At 35.9% G+C, this 21409-nt stretch overlaps 1 protein-coding gene across 2 annotated transcripts in view; it reads right to left on the minus strand.

The window, feature by feature from the left end:
• Positions 1 to 21409, minus strand: part of DNAH14 (dynein axonemal heavy chain 14) — a 510612-nt gene that overhangs the window by 268693 nt on the left and 220510 nt on the right. For both annotated transcript variants that reach the window (XM_063672417.1, XM_054474368.2), the window contains exons 32-36: positions 17723 to 17791; positions 16907 to 17093; positions 15955 to 16031; positions 10476 to 10647; positions 804 to 893 (exon numbers count right to left, since the gene is read on the minus strand). In XM_063672417.1, coding sequence (XP_063528487.1) covers positions 804 to 893; positions 10476 to 10647; positions 15955 to 16031; positions 16907 to 17093; positions 17723 to 17791 — 595 coding nt within the window. The remainder of the gene's footprint in view (positions 1 to 803; positions 894 to 10475; positions 10648 to 15954; positions 16032 to 16906; positions 17094 to 17722; positions 17792 to 21409) is intronic.

Here is a 21409-nt window from a genome sequence, read left to right on the forward strand (position 1 = left end):
CTGCATGTTGGGAGAACCACTACTCTCTTCAAGGCTGTCAGACAGGCACATTTAAGTCTGCAGAGGATTCTGCTGCCTTTTGTTTGGCTCTCCCTGCCCCCAGAGGTGGAGTCTACAGAGGCTGGCAGGCCTCCTTGAGCTGTGGTGGGCTCCACCCAGTTTGAGCTTCCAGGCCGCTTTACCTACTGAAGCCTTGGCAATGGCGGGCGCCCCTCCCCCAGCCTCGCTGCCACCTTGCAGTTTGATCTCTGACTGCTGTGCTAGCAATGAGTGAGGCTCTGTGGGCGTAGGACCCTCCGAGCCAGGCACTGGATATAATCTCCTGGTGTGTGGTTTGCTAAGAACATCGGAAAAGTGCAGTATTAGGGTGGGAGTGACCCGATTTTCCAGGTGCCGTCTCTCACCCCTTTCCTTGGCTAGGAAAGGGAATTCCCTGACCCCTTGCGCTTCCTGGGTGAGGCGATGCCTCGCCCTGCTTCGGCTCACGCTCGCTGTCCTGCACCCACTGTGCTGCACCCACTGTCTAACATTCCCCAGTGAGATGAACCCGTTACCTCAGTTGGAAATGCAGAAATCATTCATCTTCTGCGTCGCTCATGCTGGGAGCTGTAGACTGGAGCTGTTCCTATTCGGCCATCTTGGAACCCAAATAATAAAGCCTTGACTAACAATTAATAAATGACTTTAATTCAAAAAATATTATACCTGTAACATCTCTCTTTTATTATTATTTTTGTCCTTTATTTTATTAATTCCTATTGAAACACAGGCAAAGGATTGCTAACATGCCATTTTATACTTACCTGAAGTTGATTATAAAACTGTATAATCTTCTCTTTCTGAGATGACCAGTTTTGTAAACCCAATTGCTGAGTTGCAGTATATATTACTTTCTAAAAGGAAATAAATACATAAATTTAAAATGCATTGCAAATTGAACTCTTAAATTTTTATCTTCCAAAATCTCTCTTAACTAGGTACCAATTACCACTCTTTAAGATAGTAATTCTTTATTTTTTAGTTCACCAACCTCTGTCTCTGAGAATAGTAAAAACTATTACTACTATCTGCAGAAAAATACAGTGAACACAAAATTTTATGTTCACAGACACCTGATAGCAAATTCATAGATCCTTCCCTAGATTAAGAACCCATTGTTTAACATTTAAAAACCAGAGGTTATAAGAGATTACCAGTGTATAAACATCTAATTATCCTACACTAAAAGAAAACATAGAAGGTTGCAGACCTTTTTGTAATTCTAATCATTATTAAGATAGGTTTTCAATTTTGTAATGATTATTTTAGTGTTTCAATGTTAAGAATATTTTAAGACAGTAAATAAAATTTACAAGATTAAAGACATGATGTGGTTATAAATTAAAATACTCCAAAGAGCAGCTGCAGCTTGGAAAGATACTTAATATTTTAACCAAGGTATTATAAGGGAAACCATGCTTCCTTCTCAAGGAGGGTTTATTTCACTGTACATAGAATTGGTAACTATGTCTACAGAAAAAAGTTGGATTTATCTTTTCTTTCTCACTGATCTCTTCCATTCCATTTTTCATTCCTTGCAACCCTACATCGAGACAGAACAAAGCAGGTGAAGGAAATACTCAGTAGGACTGTACAATGGAGAAAAAGGCAACTTCTATGGCAGTAACTGGAGGTAGGCAATCAGTTGACAGAATTTTTTAAAAGATCAAATGGAATTGCTCTCTTAAGTGGAAATGATGAGACTGCCCACTTTAGGCCTGAACTTATGAATCCTCTGCCATTAATAACATAAGCCTAGATACCTACCTGAATATAAGCAAGAAGTCACATAAGTGTAGAATAAGAATAGCATTGTATGCACAGATCGTAGGGTTGGGATAATTAAAGAGATACTCAGACAGGTTATCCCACCTGGCTAATGAGTTTCACAAATTTCTTACTTTGGAATGTTTTGAAATAAAATCATAATCCTACTATAAAATATTCGTGGCTGTATATGATGTTCCTTAGAATCAGCTGGATGGCAAACTGTATGTAGTTCTTATTCAATGATGCGGTTTCAATAATTCTCAGTTAATCTTTTAGTTACTTGGAGATAATGACTCATACACTTTGGATATGTTAGAGACAGATATGTAAATAAGTCAGACAGATCACAATTGCCTATTAAATGTGATTCAGATTCTTGTATCTCAAGTGAGCAAACAGTATAAATAGCACAACTACAGAATATTTTTAAATAGGATATATTCCTATGTGGGTTTGTTACACATGGCTGGTCACTGTGTAAGCCATCAAAAACGCAACCTTAAATAAAAAATTGGATTACTCCAAATTTAATATTAAAACGATCATAATTTTAAATTATGATCTTTGTGACATTTCTATATTTCTAAGAATCATATATTACAATTTGGTGAGTAACAATTTATTAAACAGTTGACAGCTTGCATAGTTATTAATGTAAAAATTATACAAATGTGGGTATAATACAAATGGGGTAGCTGAATAAACTGGTGTGTTTATATAGAAAACTTTTCCATAAGCTCAGACTGCCACATATAAAGACTTGTAAAGCTGATGAAAAGATGAATATATAATAAGGCTCAAAAGTAAAACCATTGACGGGCATGTGGGAATTGTTGAAAAATGTTAAAACTAACACAAGAGGCACCCAAAACTTATAACTGGAGAAGAGCGGAAAGTTTGTAGGCCCTGCCAGAAAGAGATGGAAGAATGCTTATAAAAGGGAGAGAAAGCAAAACTTGCCAACTGATATTTTTATTTTCTTAAAAAAAAAAAACAAAATGAAAATTCTCAAAATATAAATATAAATCAAAATCTTCAAAATATGGGCACCAGTTTAAAGACAAGTATCTATTGTACTTCTGAAAATCTCACAGAGCAACAAGGAAAAAAATATCAAATTGCATTTTCATTAAAATAGAAAAATATGAGGTCATGCGCGGTGTCTCACTACTGTAACCCCAGCACTTTGGGAGGCTGAGGCAGATGGACAGCTTGAGCCCAGGAGTTCGAGACCAGCCTGAGCAACATGGCAAAACCTTGTCTCTACAAAAAATATAAAAAATTAGCTGGGCATGGTGGTGGGTACCTGTAGTCCTAGCTACTTGTGGGGCTGAGGCAGGAGGATTGCTTGAGCCCGAGGTCGAGGCTGCAGTGAGCTGAGATCAGGTCACTGCACTCAAGCCTAGGTGACAGACTGAAACCCTGTCTCAAAAACCAACCAACCAACCAACCAACCAAACAAACAAACAAAGTAAAAACAAAACAAAACAAAACAAAGAAAATCTATAAAATCCAGAACACATGGAAGTACTAAGAAAATAACTAAGCTTAGTTTTATTAGAGCTTGGATGCTGCAAACTCTTGAAACAGAGAAGTTCAACTCATTCAATCATGTGAAACAGGATCTCACAGTTTAAGACTCCTATTAATTTAGAGAACTAAAAATAAAAGAGTATATATTAAAACGGCTAATAGAGTACCAACACTCACAACTAGAGAATTTATAGTGATATTATGAACATTAAAGGCAAAGTGAAAATTTTAAGGGCATACGAAGAGAAAGAGTAGATACACTATAAAATAATAAATATTGAAGTGACATTGACCTTCTTCGGAGTGACCCTGGAGCAACAGGAAAATGGAATAATATTTTTAAGGAATTAGAGATTTTAATATAATAAAGGAAAATAACTTTAAAGTTAGAATTTTATAATGAATTTGCCATTCAGATATGAGGGTATATCAAAAACAGACTCAAATATTAAAGTTCTCAGAAGGTTTGCTACACAAAAACCTACTCTGAAAACTCTCTTGGAAGAAGTACTCAGAGGAATAAATTGAAGATAAGCCTATAATAGATATAAAAAGTAAGTTTGAAACAATTTCTTATGAGTTTACTATTTTCTATGACAGAGAGAGAGAGCACAAGCATGAATGTGCAGAAGTCCAAGGAAAAAAGAGAGATATAACATTTCTATAACAACCAGGAATTATAATTCTACATAGCATCAACATAATGAGAGTGGAAGTGTGGGGAAGACCAAAGAGTGTACTAAAGTACTTATCTTGAAAGGGACAAATATAGATATGAAAACATTTTGATCCTAGGGGCAAATAATGATGAACGTCAGTCTTCAGCTAAAAGAGGCATCAGCTAAAAGAGGCATGAATGTCAGTCTTCAGCTAAAAGGGAATAAACATAACAAACAAAGAAGAAAACTCGATCTACCCCATAGTGAGCAGGAAAAGAGACAAAATACTGAAGCAAAAATAAATTTAATAATAACAGTAATGTATCTTAAGACAACAGGATACATTGTATAGAAAAAGTTAAAAATCATAGTGGGAGCTTCCAAATGCTTTATAGACCTTAGATTTTTACCTAAGAGACACATGACTGAAGTTACAACCTAGAGCAACATCGTTTGTTGGGTGACTGGTTCTCATTTGTGACAACCTGAATAAGGGGGAACTTGTTTTTCCTCACTTCTTCTAGGCAAAGTCAAAAACAGTAGTTAAAATACTAATGAAAGGAGTTTTAAAATTGAAATTGACTAGTTTCAGAAAAGAGTCTGGGATAAATGTCCTCAAGCTTTCTGCCTTCATTACGCCCCGAATTGTCTTGTTTAGGCTTCTAATGCCTTTGCTTAAATAGATATACCATAAAGGGAAAATAGTATTCTAATTAGAAATAAAGCATTGATCTTTCTCATGCTGAAAACGACGGCATTCAAATTCTGTTGTAGCCGGGCTTGATGGCTCATGCCTGTAATCCTAGCACTTTGAGAGGCTGAGGCTGGTGGATCACCTGAAGTCAGTTCAAGACCAGCCTAGCCAACATGGTGAAACCCCGTCTCTACTAAAAATACAAAAATTATCCGGGCGTGGTGGCGCATGCCTGTAATCCCAGCTACCCGGAAGGCTGAAGCAAGAGAATCGCTGGAACCTGGGAGGCGGAGGCTGCAGTGAGCTGAGATCGCGCCACTGCACGCCAGTCTGGGCGACAGAGGAAATCTCCTTCTCAAAAAAAAAGACTGATTATGTTGCCATAAAGGGTCCCTTTAAAAAAAAAAAACCAAAACGCTCTATCCAACGAAAACTAAGAAGAAATAAATCTCCTTCCCGAAAGCGATAAAATACTAAAGAATGAGAAACTGAGTTTACTGAGTTTGTAAGGAAGGTCTAATCAGTAGTTCTGAATTTGCCCTTGTACTGTTTCCTCAGAAGCATGTGATCTTTGTTCTCCTTTTGCCCTTTGAAGCATGTGATCTTGTGACCTACTCTCTGTTCTTGTACCCCCTCCCCTTTTGAAATCTTAATAAAACTTGCTGGCTTTAAGGCTCAGGTAGGCATTACGGTCCTACCGATATGTGATGTCACCCCTAGAGGCCCAGCTGTAAAATTCCAAAAAAAAAAAAAAAAAAAAAAAAAAAAAAAGAAAAAGTTAAAAATCAGTAAATACAGGACAGATAATCACAGATTTGATTATAAGAAAACAAAGGCCACCAATATATGTCCTATAAGATAGACAGTTCAAACAAAGATATAGAAAGTTTGAAAAACAAAAGGATGGAAAAAGAACTTCTGAAGATAAACCTTGCATCAAAAAGTTGGATAAAATTTTAATATCTGACTGAATAGATCTTAAGGCAAGAAATCACCAGTGGGCCAAAGAGGGATATAGGATGATGGTAAAAGAGTGAGAAGATAGGAATACATATACAACTTACAACTTTAAAGTATATACAACAACAATTGACAGATGTGCAGAAGAAATAGCTATCTCAGTGATTTAGTTAAAATCTTAACATACCTCCTGCAGAAACAGATGGATAAATAATTAGAGACATTAAAGCTCTGAAAAATACAATTAATAGGCTATATATACTCGTTTATAACTTTATACCCAATAGGCACAGAACATATTATTTTTTTAGCATACATTAAACACTAAAAAAAGACCATTTATTAGGTAATGTAGGAAACCTGATACATGCAAAAGGCTAAATATATAAATTGCAGGATATAGAGGAGGAGATAATACTTCCAAACCAATTCCACAAGGCCAGTGTTACTCTGATACCCAAACCAGACAAAGACACATCAAAAAAAGAAGAGTATAGGCCAATATTCCAGATGGACATTGACATGAAAATTCTCAATGAAATACTAGCAAACCAAATTCAACAACACATTTAAAAATCATTCATTATGACCAAGTCAGATTTATCCCAGGGATACAAAAATAGTTCAACATATTACAAATCAATCAATGGGATACACCATATCAAAAGAATGAAGGACAAAAACCATATAATCATTTCAATCGATGCTGAAAATGCACTTGATAAAATTCAACATCCTTCTGGATAAAAACCCTCAAATAACTGTGTATAGAAGGAACATATCTCAACACAATAAAACCACATGACAGACCCACAGCTACTATCACAATTAAATTGGGAAAAACAGAAAGCCTTTTCTCTGAGATCTGGCACACAACAAGTATGCCCATTTTCACCACTGTTATTCAACATAGCACTAGAAGTCTTAGCTGGAGCAATCAGACAAGAGAAAGAAATAAACAGCATCCAAACTGGAAAGGAAGAAGTCAAATTAGCATTGTTTGCAGATGATATGATCTTATATTTCGAAAAACCTAAAGACGCTACCAAAAAAACAATTGGAACTGATAAACAAATTCAGTTAAGCTGCAGGATACAAAAGCAATGCACAAAAATAAAAAAATTAGTAGAATTTCTTTTTCCTTTTTTTTTTTTTTTTTTTTGAGATAGGGTCTCATACTGTCTCCCAGGCTAGAGTGTAGTGGTGCAATCTTGGCTCACTGCAACCTCTGTCTCCCACGTTCAAGTGATTCTCCTGCCTCATCCTCCCCAGTAGCTGGGATTACACGCATGTGCCACCACGCCCTGCTAATTTTTTGTATTTTTAGTATAGACAAGGTTTCACCATGTTGACTAGGCTTGTCTCGAACTCCTGTCCTCAAGTGATCCATTTGGCTCGGCCTCCCAAAGTGCTGGGATTACAGGTGTGAGCCACTGCACCTGGCCAATCAGTAGCATTTCTATATGCCAACAGAGAACGACCTGAAAAAGAACTAAAAGTAATCCCACTTATAGTAGCTACACATAAAATTAAATACCTAGGAATTAACTCAAGAAGTGAAAGATCTCTATAATGAAAACTATAAAACACTGAAATTGAAGAAGACAACAAAAAATGGAAAGATATTCCATGTTCACGGATTGCAAGAATCAATATTGTTAAAATGTTCATACTACCCAAAACAATCTACAGATTCAATGCAGTCTTATCAAAATACCAATGACATTCTTCACAGAAATAGAAAAAACAATTCTAAAATTTACGTGGACTCACAAACAACCCAGAATAGCCAAAGCTATCCTGAACAAAAAGAACAAACTAGAGGAATCACATTACCTGACTTCAAATTATACCTCAGAGCTATAGCAACCCAAACAGCATGGTCTTGGCAGAGAAATAGACACACAGACCAATGGAAAAGACCAGAAAATAGACACACAGACCAATATCCATACAGACGAATGGAACAAAACAGAAAATCCAGAAACAAATACACACACCTGTGGTGAACTCATTTTCAACAAAGGTGTCAGGAACGTACTTCAATAAATGGTGCTGGGAAAACTGGATATCCATATGCAGAAGAATGAAACTAGACCCCTATCTCTTGTCATATATAAAAATCAAACAAAAATGGATTAAAGGCTTAAATCTAGGACCTCAAATTATGAAACTATTAACAAGAGAACACTGGGGAAAATGTCTAGGACATTGGTCTGGGCAAAAATTTCTTGAGTAATAACCCACAAGCACAGGCAACCAAAGCAAAAATGGGTAAATGGAATCACATTAAGTTAAAAAGCTTCTGCACAGCAAAGGATGCAATCAACAAAGTGAAGAGACAACCCACAGAATGGGAGAAAATATTTACAAACTACCCATCTGACGTGGAATTAGTAACCAGAATATATAAGGAGCTCAAACAATTCTACAGGAGCAAATCTAATAATCTAATAAAAAGTGGACAAAAGATTTGAATAGAGATTCCTCAAAAGAAGACTTAGAAATGGCAAATGGGTAATGAAAAGGTGCTCAAAATTATTGATCATCAGAGAAATACAAATCAAACTACAATGAGATATCATCTCACCCCAGTTAGATGGCTTATATCCAAAGAGAGGCAATAACAAATGCTGGTGAGGATGTGGAGAAAAGGGAACCCCCATACATTGTGGTTGAAAATGTAAATTAGTACAACCACTATGGAGAACAGTTTGGAGGTTGGTCAAAAAACTAAAAACAGAGCTACCATATTATCCAGCAATCCTACTGCTGGGTATATACCCCGAAGAAAGAAAATCAGATATTGAAGACATATCTGCATGTTTGCTGCAGTACTGTTCACAATAGCCAAGATTTGGAAGCAACCTAAGTGTTCATCAACAAATGACCGGATAAAGAAAATGTGGTAATTACACACAAAAACACTATTCACCCATACAAAACAATGAGATCCTGTTATTTGCAACAACATAGATGGAAGTGGTCATTATGTTAAGTGAAATAAGCCAGGCACAGAAAGACAAACATTGCATGTTCTCACTTATCTGTGCAACCTCAAAATAAAAACAATTAAACTTACGGAGATACAGAGTAGAAGAACGGTTACCAGAGGCTGGGCAGGGTAGTGAGGGAGTGGGAGGAAAGTGGGGATTGTTAATGTGCACAAAAAAATAGAATGAATAAGACCTAGTATTTGATATCACAACAGGATGAATATGAATATGAAAATGACTATGAAATTCCTACATATCTGAACTTACAGTATACATAACTAAAGCAGCACTTAGAGGGAATCTGAAAATCTTATAAGCTTATATTAGTAAAAAGAAGAAGAAAACAAATGAATTAGACTTCTTACTAAAAAAGCTGGAAACAGAATAAAAACACAAAACCCAGAAGAATAAGGATATTTTAAAAGTTTAAAACAGATACCAAAGAGTTTGGAAACAGAAAAATATATATTAAATGAACAGAAAGAAGGCTAGTTTTTTGAGAAAAAAATAATATATCAGATAAACTGTTAGATAATGTAATCAAGGAAGAAGACACAAATTAGGAAAATAAGAAATGACTGGGAAAATAATCTCAGAAACATGAAACTGAAAGAATCTTAAGATAGTGGTTTGTTCAACTCTATATTTTAAAACTTGAATGAAATGGGAGTATCTGTCTTGTTTAACAAAATTGATACTAGAAGAGATGTAAATTTTAAATTCATAAATTTTAGATTTAATTTCAAGGATTAGAACCATGAAAGAGCCATCCTCTCATAATTCCTGGTCCAGATGGTTTTCAAGGGAGTCTTTCAAACTTTCCTACATCACCTAATAAATGGTCTTTCTGTGTGTGTAAGGTTTTCATGTGTGCTCAGAAATATATGAATTCTGTGCTTGTTGTGTATAAAGTTATGTACATAGCCTATTAGTTATATTTAAAGAACAAATAATTATGAAGTGGTTTGTTTTCTAAACAAATTTTAAAAGTATTTTTTTGAAGACAGGTTGGGTTTCAGGGAAAGAAATCAACATGTTTAATGGCCTGACACCTGATAAAATCCTGGAAATGTCAGAGAACAGAAGCTCAAGGTAGAAGGAACAGGGAAGAAAGGAAGAGACAGAGGAAGGAAGAACAGGATATATTGAAAAGACAACCTGGTCCAGCCAGATTGTGAAGGGCATTATATGTCAAAATACTTAATTTCAATTTTGTACTGCAGACAACATTAATCCAACAGTTGCTTTGTTAACGTGGACCAATGTATATTTTAGGAAAACAACTCTGGTGGCCATATGGGAAAATATTGGAATGCAGGGTGTGGTAGGAAGCTATGTAAAAATATTAACAAGAGACATTGAGTTCTTACCTAGACTAAGGCAATGACTGTAAGGCTACAGATGTAAGAGAAACAATAAAGGAATTTGTCATTATAATATGTAATTTTAATAATTACAGAATACTTACAATTTAAGTTTTTTCATAACACTGATCTAATTTGATTCTCTAGGCACCCTTTCAAAGTGGGAAGAACAGACACTATTATCCTCATTTCAAAAAATGAAAAAATTGAGAAACAAAATATATAATGATCATCCTTGCCTAAAGGTACACGGTTCATTCTTATTTCCATTAGGACATAATATACTGAAAGCTCTTTTTTCCCCCAAGGGGCACTATATATCTCCAAGTATTTTCATCCCCTCAATTATAACATGAATAAAGAATTTAGGAAGAACTGTAAAATTTTTAATCCACATCTAGTTTCTTAATTGATATTCCACATCCAAATAATTGGTGATGATTTTCAAAGGTCTTTTTACCTCCAAGGCAAGTTGATTTACTTTTAAAACTGTCACTTCTGGAAAAATATCTCCTATAATATTTTCAAAAAGTGGGACATCTTCAGGAGGACATTTTGGCAAACTAGCTTCTCTTATAGCCTCGATAACAATCAAGGTTTCATTTGCTTCAGAAAGATTGTCACTGGTATCACTTTAATGGTAGAAGAAAACAAACACAGAGAACAAATTAGCGAGTCTGCTTTGCAGACATTAAAGACCATTAACATTCTGTTTTAGGGGTGGCTATCCCAATGTCCTTCCCTCCTCTCTCTCACTGGATAGCAGCCATATGGTTTGGGTGGAATTAATCAGATCCCCAGCTCCAGAAATAGGCTCTGACTGGTCTAGAACAATAAGAGCAACACCAATCCCCAGACATTGAATCAGAGAAAGGTACTGTATCAGTAAAGGTTTTTAGCTGCAAATAACAGAAATGAATTTAGGCTAATGTAAAATAAAAAATAACATACTGATTTATTTAAAAATCTCTAGGAGGGCCAGAACTAGGCTTGCAAGCTATCCAGCTGGGAACAATGGCCGAAATCATCTACAGAACTGGTCTTATGAAAACATGTCTGCCATCATCAATGGATCCAGATAGCAGTGACTGTCATACCAATACATGACTGATGCTGGCACTGGAACTGCTCACTGCCTCTGCTATTTCTGGTAAATGGCTATAGCTACTGCCACTGCTGTCACCCTCAGCAGAATGGACTCTGTGTATATCCATTTCTTTTTTCACTAGCTTCAGGTTCAGATTCTAATGCAGCTGTGTCTGACTTGCCAAGGTTGTGTGTCAAAGCCACAGTCACAAGAGAGTTTGGAAAATCAAGTATATGGCATAACAAATATTCACTAAAGTAACATAACCTCAGCTCTAGTCAATCAGTGTATGGCAGTCACTTGGACATGGTGACTCAAGGGTAGACAAGTGACGAGTCCATTCAGAGTAAAGTTCAGGCCTTTAGTTCAGTAATATGGACAGCCCAGTTATTATTAGAAGGTGTCCTGACACCAAAAACGAAGCCAGCCTGAAAGCAAGCCAGTGTATGGAGGACTGCAGTACTGAGAATATCTCAGACAAATTAAACCGAAACCTTAGTCAAAGCGATCATACCCTGCCCCATCTCTGGATTTTCTGATTGGATAAAACAACAGTTCCCTCTACTATTTAAGCCAAATTGAATTTTCTGTTAATTTTAACAAAAGCATACTGATGTAAGTTATACTACATGTGTTACTCTATAATAACAATATTTCAAATACTAAACACTTCAGTATATATTGTATATATTAAACATGAAATCAAAAGAAAAATAAGTAACTACACATGCTATGATACCATATTAGAGATAGAAAAGAAGAAAACTGTTCCCTGCAAAGGTATCCAAACATTTATCATTTCTTTGTTGAGGAGAACATTCAAAATCTTCTCTTCAGGTTATTTTGAAATATACCATACTGTTAACTATATATAGTCACCTTACACAGCAATAGAACTGAAAACATTCCGCCTATCTGTGATTTTGTACTCATTGTATTCCTATAACCACTCCATTATTATAATGGGAGAGTTATATTGGGTTGGAATTGACTTGAGTCATTTACATTTCCCTGAGAATACCTCGCTGAGTCTTTCTTCTGAATGTATTTTGGCTAAGAGAGGGCAAGAGTCCACTTGAAGTCAAAAGGAGGGGGCCACATCAGAGCGGAAAAGGGTTCCAGACTTTATTGCTGGGGTCCTAGGGAATGACAATGGCCTTTTAATATATTTTTTTCAAGACAGATCTTGCTTTATCTTAAAGGAAAATGAAAAAAATCAGGGGTGACCAATATGTCTGGTAGTAGGGCAAGTGTTAAATATAGACATGGAGAGAAAATAGCTTAAATGAAATATTATAATATTGTTACAATATTCTGTTATTGGACAAAGGTAACAGTTCATTAAAATATTACAGAAGAGTAATTTTGGAAATGGCATGCAAAATTACCAATAGGTCTATCTGTCATAATTTAAGAATAAATAATGAAAGCTTCAGATTAATGTCAATATCTAACTAAAATTTAAGAATAAGATAGCTAATGTAACCTTGTTGTACCCATTATGATTGTCTTCATGATACCACTTTTTTGGAATTAGTTGAGATCCACTTTGTGGACCAATATTGTGGTAAGGACCATAAATCTTTTAAGTGTATACTTGAAGAGATGTTAATTCTCTAGACGTTGCCAAGAAAATCTTTCCTACCACGAGGGTCCTAGGACTTCAGCTGTTGGATAATTAGTTTGTTTTCTAAACAAAAAGATTTGGAAACCTATTTTAAAGGAAAGAGGGAGAAAACTCCCTCTTTCCCTTAAAAGAAAAAAAAATGCCCCCTACAAAGACATATTCACTTTTTAATCTCCAGAATCTGAATACTATTTAATATGGCAAAAGAGGTGATTAAGAATTTTAAGAGGAGTTTATCCTAGAGTATCCAGATGTAAATAAAATCACATGTATCCTAATAAGAGACAGAGAGATGCAGGGACACACAGAGGAGTAGGTGATGTGACAGTGTGTCTACCTTTGAGTCATTGTGTCCAAGCGACTGCCATACACTGATTGACTAGAGCTGAGGTTATGTTACTTCAGTGACTATTTGAAAACGTTACCTTTCCTGTAATTTGAAGGAACAATAACAGATTAGAGTGCTGTGGTCATAAGCCAGGAAATGCAGGCAACCACCAGAAGCTGGAGGGGGCAAGAAATGGAATCTGCCCAAGAGTCTCTGGAGAGAAAGCAGCCCTGCCCACAACCTGGATGCCAGACTTCTGGCCGCAGGTCCTGTGAGGAAATTCATTTCTGTTTTTTTAAGACACAACTTTGTCATAATTTTATAAGGCAGCCCAAGGAAATTAATACACTGCTTTCCATTTTAATTTAAACACCCTGAAAGTATATCTGACAACTAACATTAGGTTCTTCCAACATGATTTAGAAAGAGAAAGTAGAAAAAAAAGGGAGGGATGAATTACTATGCCAGGGAAATGAGACAAATTTGTAGTATTCTTGGGTGGCTAAGAAATAAGGTCAGAGGCCTTAGGAAGAATAGCGTGGGATAGAAGGAAAGGAAGGCACAGGGAAGAGAGGAGGAAACAGGCAAGAACAATAATTATTATTTTGGTGTCAAGAAGGTCAAAGAAACTTTTAAAAAGCAAAATTGTCTAATATTAATTTTTTGGTTGTTCACTGTGCTTTACTCTGATAACAAAAAATTCATCAACCCTCTTAAAATATAGTCATCTTCATACAATCACATGGCTTCTGTGGTGCTTTAAAGGAATCAAAGAAATGGGGCTGTCACATTTAGGGCAGCACAGACTGGAGAGAAGGGAGCTGCTTTCGGTGGCAGGAGACGTTTCCTGTATACTGGAAATGGAAACTCTCATTGAAGGGTGCCCATGAGAACTTTAGATTTCCTGTCATTTGAAGACAATCAAGTGCTTTGAATGGAGAGCAGTACTACTTTCATTGGAATACTTGTGTAAAGAACTAGGTGACTATAGGACTATAAAATCCAGAGGACTTGAGGATATCAGGGAGCTATACTTGGGTTTCATATATGAGTGCTATTTATCTTTGTTAATATACCTAATGTTAAATGACGAGTTAATGGGTGCAGCACACCAACATGGCACATGTATACGTATGTAACTAACCTGCATGTTGTGTACATGTACCCTAAAACTTAAAGTATAATAATAAAAAAAATTACCAAAAAAAAATCATAAAACATTTAACAACAGACACCTATTTACATGCCATCAATATTATACAGGCCATTTTGCAATATATGCCTCAGTTCTTTTATTTTTAAGAAATAAATTATTTAAGCTTTATCCCCTATCCTTTGCTCCCTTTTTATACTTATTACATGTGTATGTATCTGTCAGCAATCCATATTATTATGCTTTAAAAGGGAAACAGTTATCATGTTGATAGAGCCTTTTGCAACATATTCATCTTTTTTTTCATTTTTAAATAAGCAGTACATTAATATAGCCCCAATCATACCAATATGAAAAGGTATATCTTGTCCCTTTCTACCCAGAAAGGAAAAAGCATGTCTGCTTCCCTATAGTTTCAGCAAGGTTTTGCCCAACTTTATATTTTTGCCCATCTGTTAAGTGAAACACAGAATTTCAGTGTCATTTTAATTTGCATTCTTTCATTACGAGTGGGGTTGAGTGTATTTTCATATATTTAAGGCACTTTCATATTTCTTTTTCCAAGAACTATCTGTTGATGTCCTTTGCCCATTTTCCTGTTGATCTTTTCCCCAAATGTCTAGAAAATCTTTATATATTAAGAGGATAAGCTATGTGTAATATGAGTTACAATTTTTTCCCTAGTTTATCAATTGTCTTTGGACTTCAAAAAATGTATTTTTGACCATTTATAAATCTTTTCTTTTGTGGCTTCTAGATTTAGAGTCTTAGTTTTAAAGATCTTCTGTACTCCAAGAACAAAGGACATTTGTTTCTTCAAATACATTTACATTTTTTACATTTAAATTATTTTATCCTTTTAGAGTTTATCCTAGTAAATGATGTGGACAATGGTTCCAACTTGATCTTTATCTTGATGGCTGTTTAGTTTTCCCAAAAGCATTCATTAAAAAGTCCATTCTTCCCCATGGATTTATGATATAATAAATGCCCAAAGCATATAGTTCTATTTTTGGACTTTCTATACTGTTCCAATGGTTTGCTTTTCTACTCATAAGCCAGTACCACAGTGTTTTAATTATTGAAGCTTTGTTATATGTCTTAATACATAAAGGGATATCTCTCCTTCATTGCTCTTGCTTTTTAATATTTTTCTAGCTAGTCTCATTTTTCCATGTGAACTTTAGGACTAGCTTGCCTAAAAAAAAACAAGCAAAATAACAAACTAAATATCCTTTTAATATTTTACTGAGATTGCATTTCCATTCATAAATTAATGTTTAGAGTATTTAATCATTATGATGTTAAGTCCTTTAAGATGTTATGATTTTATTAATGTGGTATATTATTTCATTTAAATACATTTTCATTTCTTTCAATCCTGCTTTAAAGTTTTCCTCATTTGAGTTTTACACATCTGTCACATAGGTATATTCATATAGTCTTTACATTTCTCATTGAGTTATTGTTCTTCTAAATGAGGTCTTTTGTTCCATTATATCTTTTATTATGTAAAACACTTTTTTTTTTAAAAGAATAGGCTCTCTATTGGGGAAAAGTACCCCGATTTTGTGCATTTTTTTCTTACTCTTCTTTCATATTCTTAAATAATCTATGCCTTACTTTACTATGACAGTCTGGGGGGCTCCCTGTTTTAACCTGGCATCATCACCTGTAATTCTACAAATTATTTTCCCAGCAGTATATAACTCCCTTTGACCTAACAATTCAAAATTCAACTGACCATTTAAACTCCCGTTTCTTCATTCCAGCCATTATTAAAACTATCTTCAGAGATCTCAAGCCAAAATTATAATGATCCTATCAAACATTAAAATATTTGAATTATTAAAGTTTCTAAAGAAAAAATGTGAAAACAAATGCATACAGTATATAGGTAAATTACAGGTAATCTATGCTATGCAGGGAAACAGTGATATGAATCCAAAAAACCCTTGGTTATACTGCTAATGTTCTCATTTATCTCCCAAAGTGATGCTCCTAAAGTCTCACTCTTAAAGACTAACAAGTATTAAAGGTGTTAAGAAATACCAGTATCTGAATTAAGTTTTCCCTGAACTAGAATGAGATAAATTGAAAGAAAATTAAAAGAGGAGGACTTTTGGAGAAAATGTGGTTAGCTGTCCAAACCATTTTGCATTAGCAACAAATACTCTGGCATATGCTAGAACAATAATTGTCAAAGTGTAGAACCCAGATCAGCAGCATCAGTAACAGTTTAGAACTTGTTAGAAACACAAATTCTCCAACCCCACACCAGAAGTACAGAATTAGAAACTCAGGAGTAAGGCCCAGCACTTTGTGTTTTAACAAATCCTCCAAATGATTCTGGTATACAATAAAGTTTGAGAATGATTGCTCTAGATATTAACTTCCTTGTATGGAAAAAAATAGTCCATAATTTAAAATAACAAATGCTCAATTACTCTTTCCAGATCTTGGCGGAAAGACTTAGAATCTTGACTGATTTTACAGTTTGCCTTATACGAAGCTCATACATAGACTTTATATGTTGATGGAAATTCTAGCTCCATTATTTTGATGTGTTGATAGGAATTCTAGCTCCATTCTTTGGTACAGTCCCAGGTCATCCCTGGACCAATACCAGAAAAGTATCACTTAAAGTTATTTTTATATAATCATCTTTAAATATTTTGAGAAAAGTAGCTATTTACCTGTTGTGAGAGCTGTTTGCGCGCTAATTCATAAACGTTAGTTAGCTTTCCAGAGAGTGAATTTGCAGATTTGAAACCAAATGAAAACAATATTATTTCAGCAATCATTTGATAATGGGGCACCATCATTGCCACTGGGCGAAACAGAGATTTTAAGTTATCTGGGAGCTCTACTCCACCTCCGTATCTGAAGAGGAAAAGAAAAACAAACAATAAAAACACCACTTCTCAATTTTTCAAATAAGGAATCACATACTTTTCCCCAAAATAATTATATTGGTGTTCTGTGTGACCTTTATCTGAAAATTAGTTTACAAGATAGTTTTTATTGTACCTTTCATCTTACAGAGCTTCCTGGTTTATCATATTTTCTTCCTGTTCCTCCTCCCACAATTGACCTCATATTAGTTCCCTCTGATTCCCTGACTATTACAGCATTCAATCAGATATTTATTGAATCTGCTCAACCTCCACTCCCTGCAACCACTATTGTCTTATTCCTCCTGCCACTCTCATCAGCTTTTCTGCCTGTGTCCTCTTTGTGAAAAACTGCTGACCCTTTTTCCTTTCTCTCTGGGTGTTCATGAAGTAAAAATATGTCTTGATCAGTAGCTTAATGAATGTGAGATTATCCTTATCCATATGAACAGGTGCAGAGTGCAGCTGTTCATAAACGTGTGGGGAGTGGAAGTGTTCAGAGGATGGTGGAGGCAGATATATGGATAGATGCAAATGTCAAGCAACTCCATCTGTAGATAAGATTAAAGAAAATGATTTTTGTCTGTGTCTATTCCCACTAGATTCACTGATACTTACCTGGGATTCATGGTGATAAATACTGCACAAGACATATTGATACGAATTTCTTTTCCTTCCAGTACAAACCTAAAAGACATTACAGTATTCATCACTAGCACTGTTTTCTCTAGTCCAAAGTATGTTAAAACTATAAGTGAGTTTGGAAACTTTATTAAGGCTGTGTTACATTTAAATGCAAACAGAGCACACTGGAAAAAACAATGGTGAGAGAAAAAAGAAGAAATAAGAGACTCATGCTGAGCCAAAGTTGTCACCCCTGCTGGGATTCAGATGTATTTGATTATGTCCAAAGATGTGTCTGGGACCTGAGGCTGGAAGATACCTAGCTGAATGAGTTGACTTACAAAGTAAAAGGAACCTGGGGAGACACTTAGGGAATAAAAGAGCTCTGCCTGGAAGATATAGTAGAACACAAAATGGGGAGAGATCCTGCTTCAGCATGGAACACAGCCTGTCTCCCAAGTGTCGCTAGCCCCAGTTTAAAAACTTTGGGATCACTATGAGATAGAATGCTTGGCATGAATATCAGTGTCTTACAATCAGCATCAGTGGTAGAGACAATGGGAGAAATCCTACAGTGATTTCTTGGACAGCTGATACCAAAGAGGGTGGTCAAAACACGAAAACAATTGGGACAAAACCTGGGGAACTCGCTGGACATAAATGGGGAAAACCTTGCAGAGGCTGAGGTGTAGAAGAGTCAGTGAAATGTTACTGTGACCCCCCCACCCCCAACTATATCCACAGATTTATGAGTCCTGTAATACTAGCTTTAACAGTTTGGACAAAATCCATAAGAGGAAAGCCACAAGTTAGTATCCATTAGCTTGCATTAGAAATATTAGATTATAATACAATTTTATATGTCCATAAATCATATGAGTACTAAAATTACCTAAAGAGAAAAAATTTTTGCTTTTATTACTAAACATTAGTAATACTAATAAATACTGTTATTACAGAGCTTTTCAATAAAAGCACACTAATTCAGAGTAATAAGACAAGAGGGCTCTTCAGGTATGTGGCCAGTATACCCACTTTGCTTTTTATCTCACTGGGCATGGTGGCTCATGCCTGTAATTCCAGCACTTCGGGAGGCTGAGGCAGGCAGATCACACTGAGGTCAAGATTTCGAGACCAGCCTGGCCAACATGGTAAAACCCCACCTCTACTAAAAATACAAAAATTAGCCAGGCATGGTGGCGCCACCTGTAATACCAGCATGAGAATTGCTTGAACCTGGGAGGCAGAGGTTGCAGTAAGCCGAGATCATGCCACTGCACTCCAGCTTGGGCAACAGAGTGAGATGTCTGCCTTAAAAAAAAAATGTATGTGGAAACAAATACAAATAACCATCAGATAATATTATGAACACCTCTAGGTACACAAACTAGAAAATCTGGAAGAAATGGACAAATTCCTAAACACACACACCCTCCCAAGGCTGAACCAGAAAGAAGTTGAAGCCCTGAACAGACCAATAATGGACTCCAAAATTTAATCAGTAATAAATAGCCTACCAAACAAAAAAAGCCCAGGACCGAACAGATTCACAGCCAAATTCTACCAGATATACAAAGAAGAGCTGGGTGGTACTATTCCTACTGAAAATTTTCCAAAAATTGAGGAGGAGAGACTCCTCTGTAACTCATTCTATGGGAACAGCATCATCCTAACACTAAAACGTGGCAAAGACACAACAACAACAAGAAACTTCAGGCCAATATCCTTCATGAACATCAATGAAAGAATCCTCAACAAAATACTGGCAAATTGAATCCAGCAGCACATCAAAAAGCTTATCCACCACGATCAACTAGGCTTTATGCCTGGGGTGCAAGGTTGGTTCAATATATGCAAATCAATAAATATATTCATTACATAAACAAAACTAAAGACAAAAAAATGATAATCTCAATAGATGCAGAAAAGGCTTTTGATATAATTCAACATCCTTCATGTTAAAAACTCTCAATAAACTAGGTATTAAAGGAACATACCTCAAAATAATGAGTCATTTATGACAAACTCACAGCCAACATCATACTGAATGGGCAAAAACTGGAAGCATTTCCCTTGAAAACTGACACAAGACAAATATGCCCTCTCTCACCACTCCTATTCAACATAGTCTTGGAAGTCCTGGCCAGAGCAATCAGGCAAGAGAAAGAAATAAAGGGCATCCAAATAGGAAGAGAAGAAGTCAAACTATCCCTGTTTGCAGATGCCATGATTCTATATCTAGAAAAACCCATCATCATGGCCCAAAAGCTTCTTTCAGTGAAGTCTCAGGATACCAAATCGATGCACAAAAATCACTAGCATTCCTACACACCAACAACAGCCATGCCAAGAGCCAAATCAGGAACACAATCCCATTCACTGTTGCCACAAAAACAATAAAATACCTAGGAATACAGCTAACCAGGGAGGTGAAAGATCTCTCCTAAGGAAAACTACAAAACACTGATCAAATAGAAAATGGAAAAACATTCCATTCTTATGGATAGGAAGAATCAATATTGCTAAAATGACCATACTGTCCAGTGCAATTTATAGATTCAATGCTGTTCCTATCAAATTACCAGTGACATTTTAATTCACAGAATTAGAAAAACACTATTTTACGATTCATATGAAACCAAAATGAGTCTGAAAAGCCAAGGCAATCCTAACCAAAAAGAATAAGGCTGGAAGCATCACATTACCCAACTTCAAACTATATTACAAGGCTACAGTTATCAAAACAGCATGGTACTGGTACAAAAAACAGGCACATAGACCAATGGAACAGTACAGAGAGCCCCAAAATAAGGCTGCACATATACAACCATCTGATCTTTGACAAACATGACAAAAGCAATGGAGAAAAGACTCCCTATTCAACAAATGATGCAGAAGATTGAAACTGGGCCCCTTCTTTCACCATATACAAAAATCAACTCAAGATGGATTAAAGACTTAAATGTAAAACCCAAAACTATAAAAACCCTGGAAGACAACCTAGGCAGTACCATTTTGGACAAAGGAATGGGCAAAGATTTCATGATGAAATCTTTCAATTGACAAAAGCAATTGCAACAAAAGCAAAAATTGACAAATGGTATCTAGTTAAACTAAAGAGTTTCTGCAAAGCAAAAGAAACTATCAACAGAGTAAACAGACAACCCACAGAACGGAAGAAAATTTTTGCAAACTATGCATCTGACAAAGGCCTAATATCCAGAATCTATAAGCAACTTTAACGAATTTACAAGCAAAAACAAACAACTCTATTAAAAAGTGGGCAAAGGACATGAAGGGACACTTTTCAAAAGAAGACATATATGCAGCAACAAGCATACAAAAAAGAAAGCTCAGGCTAGGCGCAGTGGCTCACGCCTGTAATCCCAGCACTTTGAGAGGCCAAGGAGGGCACATCACAAGGTCAGGAGTTTGAGACCAGCCTGACCAACATGGTGAAACCCTATCTCTACTAAAAATACAAAAATTAGCTGGGCATGCTGGCGCATGCCTGTAATCCCAGCTACTCAGGAGGCTGAGGCAGGAGAATTGCTTGAACCTGGGAGGCGGAGGCTGCAGTGAGCTGAGATTGTGCCATTGCACTCCAGCCTGGGCAACAGAATGAGACTCCGTCTCAAAAAAAAAAAAAAAAAAAAAAAAAGCTCAACATTACTGATCATT

This window comes from Pongo pygmaeus, chromosome 1 (assembly GCF_028885625.2).
Source record: "Pongo pygmaeus isolate AG05252 chromosome 1, NHGRI_mPonPyg2-v2.0_pri, whole genome shotgun sequence".
In the NCBI taxonomy this organism is placed as follows: Eukaryota; Metazoa; Chordata; class Mammalia; order Primates; family Hominidae; genus Pongo; species Pongo pygmaeus.